This window comes from Papio anubis, chromosome 11, assembly GCF_008728515.1.
Source record: "Papio anubis isolate 15944 chromosome 11, Panubis1.0, whole genome shotgun sequence".
Lineage (NCBI taxonomy): Eukaryota > Metazoa > Chordata > Mammalia > Primates > Cercopithecidae > Papio > Papio anubis.
Genome location: NC_044986.1, coordinates 1,147,818 through 1,155,630, shown reverse-complemented (window position 1 = coordinate 1,155,630; position 7,813 = coordinate 1,147,818). Strand labels below are relative to the sequence as shown.

At 56.4% G+C, this 7,813-nt stretch overlaps 1 protein-coding gene across 7 annotated transcripts in view; it reads right to left on the bottom strand.

Moving 5' to 3' along the window:
• Window positions 1–1,026: 1,026 nt before the first annotated feature.
• The window catches only part of LOC101013733 (serine/threonine-protein kinase 32C), a 97,970-nt gene continuing 91,183 nt past the window's right edge, over window positions 1,027–7,813 (bottom strand). For 6 of the 7 annotated variants that reach the window (XM_031651968.1, XM_031651974.1, XM_031651970.1 and 3 more), the window contains exons 11-12: window positions 2,675–2,742; window positions 1,027–1,711 (exon numbers count right to left, since the gene is read on the bottom strand). In XM_031651968.1, the coding sequence (XP_031507828.1) occupies window positions 1,573–1,711; window positions 2,675–2,742 (207 nt within the window). In that variant the 3' untranslated portion in view covers window positions 1,027–1,572. The remainder of the gene's footprint in view (window positions 1,712–2,674; window positions 2,743–7,813) is intronic. The other variant, XM_031651969.1, reaches the window with a different exon arrangement.

The window sequence follows — 7,813 nt, the reverse complement described above, 5'->3', positions numbered from 1 at the left end:
CTGGGCCCTCAGCATTTCCTTCCTGGGGCTCCCTCTGGCCCACATAGGGGAGCTGATGTCCCCCACACCAGCATCTCCTGCTCTGCCCCAGTGTGGGGGGTGATCTAGGGAACCAGACAGCACCCAGACCCCACCAGTGTCTCGGAGAAGGACAAGGTGCACCACCATGTCATGTGCCCCAAATGCACTTACACAAACCCCCACACCTGTCCTTCCCCCGAGCCTGTCCCTCCCCCACACCTGTCCCTGACATTACCAGACTTCCACTGAGCACACGGCGCCTCTGGGCCCTCGCAGGGACCAGGCCACCCTTCCTCGTAGTGACTTGGGCGTCTTGTCCCCCATGTCAGCTGCTGGGGCTGGAAGGCTAATTCCTGCCCTGATTCAGTGGACAGAGGTGGGTGGGGGGTGGGGGGCGGGAAGCTGCGTTCTCTCCCCTCAGACTTCTCACTCTGCTCCTGGCACGGCCGGTTCTTCCCCAAATGTTCTTTGGCTGTTGTCATCTCGCAGCTGTTTGCCAGGGGTGCAGCGGGGCTCGTGGACATGGGTCTAGGCACGTGTCCACCATGGCCGCTGTCCCGGGAGGGGGCACAGACCTGACACACCCATTCCCCCAGAGGAAACCAGCACAGGCCTGTCTGGAGCGCTGGGCTGACGGGCTCCTCCTCCAGCGAGACCGGAGAGAAGCGCACAGGCCGTTTACCCAGTTTCAGTTCCAACGACAGAACCACTCAGCCACAGCGAGAGAGACGTGTCCCTTTACGGAGGGCCAAGCACTGCCCAGCACTGCGGTGGCTCCCCTGTGCGTGGGCTGTCCTGGGCTCCTCTGCCTCCAGCACCGTCTCTGCCTTCCACAGCCTTACGGCTCCAGGGCCACGGAGACAGGCACCCACCCCAAAGCCATGGTCCTGGAACTCTGGGGGCCTCTGCCCTGAGGAGCTGCCCCCCGACTGGCTGCCTTAAGTCCAGGCCAACCAGAAACTGCAGGTACGGGCCTGATGGCCAGGCAGGCACAGGACATGCGTAGAATATGCAACACCAAGCGGTTCTCACATTGTAATTCTCAGAGGTGAAAACTGTACAGAAATCGCTGGGGCAGCGTGAATCTCTAGAAAACATTCACCTCCCCACCAACCCCAACCCGCGCCCCTGACCTCCAAGAACCGAGCCAAGCCTGGGACACCCGCGGCCTGCTCTGCAAGGGCTCACCTTGTGAGGGGGGCTGTGCACAGCCTCGGGCTGAGTGGGGACAAAGACTCCTGTCTCATCCATGACCTCGGCCCCCCATGAGTGGTGAGAGCGTGCCCAGCAGCGCTTCCTCCATCCAGGCGGGTCTCGGGGGCCCGCAGGCAATGCCCTCCGTGCTGCCCTCCACAGGCATCTGCTGCACCCACAGCCTCTTGTCCCCTGCACCACCACGAGCCCAAGGTGTGAAATGTATCCGGGCACTGTGGGCACTGCCAGCCAGGCTGCTGGGTGGGAACGTGAATGCCAGGCCTCGGCCCATGGCCCTCCCTCTGGCAGCCGAGTCTCCAAAGCAGCTCAAGGGGTGAGGATCACGGGCATCCCGGCCTAGCCGCTCCCGGCCGAGGGGCAGATGGGGCCACACATGGGAAGGGCGGAGTGTTCCTCGTCCTCCACGGGCTCCGCAGCATCCCTGGGCTCAGGGGCGGGGAGAGGCTCACTCGGGAGGTCCTGGCTCCTCTTCAACCTGGGGTGGCAGGAACACATGGAGGGCGTTATGCCCCCCACCTCCCTGGCCTCACGGTCCCATGACCTGCCCACGGGCTCACGGGACAGGCCATGGCGTGGATGCCCAAGATGGGCCACAGGCTGGGTGTCTGCTGGAAAGGCCAGGCTCCCAACACACTGGGTGCGGCAGGGAGCCTGGGGGCGGGTAGCAGCACGTGGGCACACTGGCAAGGCTCGGGGTGTTTCCAGCCAGAAGCCGCAAGGCCTTCTTCTTTGCAGGTGCCACAGGTCAGTGACTCGGGAACAAGGCTCGCCTGAGCCTCATTCTTCACCCGATGGTCTGATCCCTGGGGTGCCAGCCAGTGCCCTCACCTGTCTGCACACGCCCTGCAAGTCCTGCCCACGCCCTGAATATTCTGCCCACAAGAGCTCAGACACACCTCCTCCAGGAGGCCCTCCTGGCCCCACACAGGCATAGGGGGCATCCATCCTCCCTTGGGCCCCAAGGTGGCAGCTGCTGCTATTTCTGGCCTGCCTTGCCTGCTGCTAGTCATCTGTGCCCTTCTGTCCTCTAGGGCCTGACACTCAGGAGAGGTGAGAGACAGAGTGTGCCTGGGTGGGGGAGTCTGATGCGGCTCTGATGGGGCCTCCTAGGAAGTCACCACCCCTCACCTGGGCAGACGACGAGTCTCTCCCCAGATTCCAGCCACAGGCCCCGCATGGAGCTCAAACATGCCAGAGCCTGGCAGGGGCCTCCTGCCGCTCCCCTCCACAGCTGCTGCTCAGAGTCCCCAAAGAAAGTGGGGCCGTGCACCCCAGGCCCACAGAGGTCATGTGGCTGCAGGATCTCAGGGCTTGTGTGAGAGCGGGGCCACACACCCCAGGCCCACAGATGCCAGCTCATGTAGCCAAGAAAACCTTAAACCTTAGCCCCATTTTCCTCCTCTCTGCCACCACGCCCACCCACCCCCAACACACTCACTTTTCTCTGTTAAAAATCACGAAGTCTTGCTGGATTGCATCAAGGCAGTCTTGAAGATAGTCATTCTCCTGTGGACGGAAAGGCACATGTGAGTGTGGGGGACACTGTCCAGGTTCCGCCCACTCCCCTCAAGTGAGTGTCTGGGCATCCCCATCGGGCCTCCACCCGTGGCTTTCTTTGGACAATGGACTCTGGGCTGTTGAAGCATCCCGGCCCTCCAGGAGCCAGACTGCCAGGGAGCTCGCGTCTCCGCGGGTGATTCACCCAAGCCCCGAGGGATGCCAAGGCCCAGCTCCCTTGCCTCAGGGTGGATGGCTTGGACTTGCTCCGTGGGGTCTGCAGGACCAGGCGGAAGCTGTTCTCTGCGGGACTTTGCTGGAAACCACTCCCTTGCCAGGCCTTTCCTGTCTCATACCAGCTTCTCCCAGCCCCTCATCACAGCACACACAAGCCCATCCCAGGCCTGCTTCTGGGGCCCTGCCCAGAGAATCTTGGAACCAGGGCTGTCTTAGAAGCCAGCCCTCAGGACAGGTTTGTGGACTGAGGCTGCCCCTCGCAGGACCCACCCCCTTGGTGGTGTGTGATGGGCAGGCAGGACTACTTCCTTCAGGCAGCAGGACCACTTCCCAAGACGCAGGGGTCGGGAGGGTGTGGGTGGGGTGGAGGGGGTGCTGGTCACTCAGCGCTGGCGTGGTGTGGGGAAAGCATCATTATGGTGACCATGGACTTGGATGGTGACGTCAGTCACTGGTCACTACCAACGTGTGAGCAAATGACAGACCCAGATCAGTCAAGTCACAATGGAGAGTGCAGGGAGTTGCAGGCCTCGGGGCGGCATTAAAAGGGCCCCATCTGCAGCTGAGGAGAAAGGATGCCCACTTTTGAGGACCACAGAACCTCAGATCCACAGGCTCAGGAAGTCACCCATGTCACAGCCAAGGCCCTGCGAGGGAGGGTGCTGGGCTCTGAAGGCCGGAGGGGACGTGTGAGTGGGTGCACACAAGAACGCTCACCCCCATCTAGACACACGAGAACGCTCACCCCTATCTAGACATACAAAAGGTATAGCAAAATCCAGCGTTTCCATCTTACAGGACCACCATCCCACGTGATCGGCCAGTGAAGGAAGCGTCGTTATGCAGTGTGTGACAACAGTCTGCGTTCCCTCCAGATGGACAACAGCATGCTTTCACGGCCCCACCCAGGGCTAAGGGGTCTCTTCCCTGTCAGTATCATCTGTGCCTCAACCACCTGGACACTCTTGCCCACTATCCACGGATCCTATTTTTGGTCTCGCTCTGTCACCCAGGCTGGAGTGCAGTGGCATGACCTTGGCTCACTGCCAACTCCGCCTCCCAGGATGAGGGTCTGACTGAGCCACCGGGATCTTGCAATCCAGTGACACAGGGTGGGAGGGGCTGGGGTGGGCACCAGGGATGCAGAATGTGAGCGCCCGTCGGGGCCCTGTGTGCAGCCCAGTGGCAGGGGCTGCTGGTCACCCTGCAACGTCCACAGCCACGTTTTCCTAGGCAGAGAGGTCACCAGAAGCCTGAGGAGCTGCCCCAGAAACATCTGAAAGAGGTGGCTCTGAGCGGCGCCTAAGCCGGGCTATGAGTCACCGAGATGTGCGAGTGCGACCCTTTTCCACAGGGACTCCCAAGGTGTGTGGAGCGCTCCCAGCAGGATGCCATGGTGGGGTCTGTGCCTGGCCTGGATCTGCCCTGCCCTTCCTCTGACGGCCCTGCCTGTGCCTCTTCCTTGGGTGGCTGGAGCCCTTTGCCAGCACACACAGAGCCAGCGGGCCACAGAGGGGCCCTTCGCCATGACTGGTGGGTGTGGGCGTCTGAAAGCGCAGCTCCCTCAGGGCAGGGACCTCTTGAGTCACAGGTGATGCTCCCGGGTCCCCTGAAGGCTGAAGCCGCTCCCCACAGGCTTTCTGGGTTTCTGCTTGAAAGCCGGCCGGGCGCGGAGGCTCAGCCTGTCATCCCAGCACTTTGGGAGGCCGAGGCGGGCGGATCACGAGGTCAGGAGATCGAGACCATCCTGGCTAACACGGTGAAACCCCGTCTCTACTAAAATACAAAAACTAGCCGGGCGAGGTGGCGGGCGCCTGTAGTCCCAGCTACTCGGGAGGCTGAGGCCGGAGAATGGCGGGAACCCGGGAGGCGGAGCTTGCAGTGAGCTGAGATCTGGCCACTGCACTCCAGCCCGGGCGACAGAGCGAGACTCCGTCTCAAAAAAAAAAAAAAAAGCCAAGCTCTGCTGGCATCTCCCATCCCACAGGCAGTGGGGGGTGGGGGTCTCTCCCAGATGCACTTTCTGAGTAACTCGACCAGGAATCCCCGTCTCAGGGCACCCGTGGTGCCTGCACACGTGCTGAGACACAGCATCGGACCCCAGATGTCACCCACAGCGATGAGGGGCCTGGGAAATGGACCAGGCTTCAGTCCCTAACACCGTCACAAACCTGCTTGGCAGCTCAGGTGCAATTGTCAAACCCCTCAGCATTCAGTGGAAATGCAAGGGACCCAGAATAGTCAAATAATGTCCAAAAAGAACAAAATTGGGGGATTCACAGAACCTGATTTGAAAGCTTGCTACAAAGCTGCAGTTATCAAGATGGTGGGGTCCCGACACAGGGCAGACATCTGGACCAATGGAACAAAATGGCAAGTCAAAAAACAAGGTGTGATGTCAAAAGCAATTCAATGGGGAAAGAATCATCTTTTCAGCAAATAATGCTGGGACAGTCCGATATCCACCAATGAGAGAATGAAGCTGGACCCTCACCTGACATTGTTCATAAAAATTAACTCAAAATGAATCACGTAGCTAAACGCAAGAGCTGAAACTATACGATACTTAGAAGGAAGTGTGGGAGTAAATCCCCGTGACCTCAGCTGAGCTGATGGATCCTCAGACAAAGCACAGTAGCCAAGAAGGAAATCGCCACGTTGGACAACGTCAAGGTCCAAGTAGCCGAGGAGGAAATCGCCACGTTGGACAACGTCAAGGTCCAAGTAGTCGAGGAGGAAATCGCCACGTTGGACAACGTCAAGGTCCACGTAGCCGAGGAGAAAATCGCCACGTTGGACAACGTCAAGGTCCAAGACTTGGACCTTGGTGCAAATGATGCCCCCAAGCAAGAGAAAAAGCCCACGGAACAGGAGAAAACACCTGCCAATCACCTGTCTGACCAGACACCCGCGTCCAGGAAATAAAACACGTAACTCTTACGAAGAAACACAAAGACAAGCAAGGACTTCTGGCTTCTGCTGTGCCGCGAACACCGTGGAAGGCCTCATTCCCATCCCTGCAACAGGAAAAATGCTGAACTAATGAAAATCAATGACTTTTCCTGGACCCATCAGAGAGCTGAGGTCAAAGCACTGCTGCGACCCCCAAGTCTACAGAGACAGGTGAGCAGAGTCACAGCCAAGACCCACTGGCCTGGAGCAGAGCTGATGGTGCAGGAGCTGCACGAACACCTCCCAGGCAGCTCTGGGGAACGGCTGGGGCTGTATGCCGAACTCCCGGGCTGCAGTCTTATGGGGCCCCCAACCTTCTGTGCGTTTCCCCTCCAGGAACCCTGCCAGGTCTTAATGAAGCCAAGGACGATCCCTTCCCGGCTCTGGCATGGGATGGGGACAGTCGCCGCGTGAAATATACCTGGAGCATTCTTCACAGCAAATGGAATTTGCTCACCAAAGGAAAGGCTTATCTCACTGGGGGAAGACTGTTTTTCAGCCTGTACCCCGCTTTAGCCTGTCTCACCTAAGGGGAGGGGAAAAGCAGATCAACAACTGTGAAGGGGCACAGGCCCCCGAGACTGACATTTGGTCACAGACTGTGGAACAGTTCCCTACCCGCCACCTTCCCAACACTCCCACAGGGTTTCTGCAGTGTGACAGGGATTCCAGCAGATAGGGCCACAAAATGCAGACTCTCTCTGAGGAGGACGATATAGGGAAGCCCAAGGGCAACCGAGGAAATGAAAACAAATGTGAAGCCTCTGGTACCCACAGCTACAGCAGACATTAAACCCTGCCCCAAACCTGGCCTAACGTAAACATAAACCTCACACTAAAGGCCCATCTACTTCAGCTCTTATTACCAGATGCATCATGTCTGGATTTCAACAAACATTACAAGGCAGACTGCAAGGTCTTAAGGAAAAAAATGGTGTAAAGAGACAATGCACGCATTAGAATGGATCCAGATATGGCACCCAGGTTGGAATTATCAAACAGGAAATTTAAAATAACTGTGATTAATATGGTAAGAGCTCCAAGGGAAAAGTATGCAAGAACAGATGGGGAACAGACGGGCAATGTAAGCAGAGAGATGGAAACTCCAAGGAGGGATCAAAAGGAAATGCTGGAAATAGAAAACACTGTAACAGAAATGAGGATGCCTTTGATGGTTCCTCAGTAGACTGGATCCAGATGAGGAAGGAAATCTATGAGCTTGAAGAAATGTCAACAGAAAATTCTCAAACTGAAATGCAAAGAGGAAAAAAAAGAGTGAAAAAAATGAACAGAATATCCAAAAGCTGTGGGACAATTTCAAACGGCACCACACATGCATAATTGGATTTCTAGCAGGAGGAGAGAAAGAGACAGAATATTTGAAATAATAATGACTGGGCATTTTCTGAAATTAATGACAGACACCAAACCACAGATCCAAGAAGCTCAGAGAACACCAAGCAGAATGAATATATCAAAAAAAATCTGCACCTAGGCATATCATTACTCAAACTGCAGAAAACCAAAGAGAAAATCTTGAAAGGAGCTGGGGGTGGAGGGTGGGGAGGAATTCTACTTACAGAAAAAGAATTAGAGCAGACTGCTTGTTAGAAATCACATAAGCAAGAAGAGAGTAGAGTGAACTATTTAAAGTGTTGAAGGTAAAAAACCTACCAAGCCAGAATTCTATATCCAGTGACATTATTCTTTAAAGGTGAAATAAAAATAAAGACCTTTTTGGACAAACATAAAGGGAAGGAATTCATCTCTGTTAGACCTGTCCTATAAGACATGTTAAACAAAGTTCTTCAGGGGCAGGAAAATGATTTAGGTCAGCAACTTGGGTCTACGTAAAGAAAGGAGGCACTTTAGAGGAGGAATGAATAAAGGT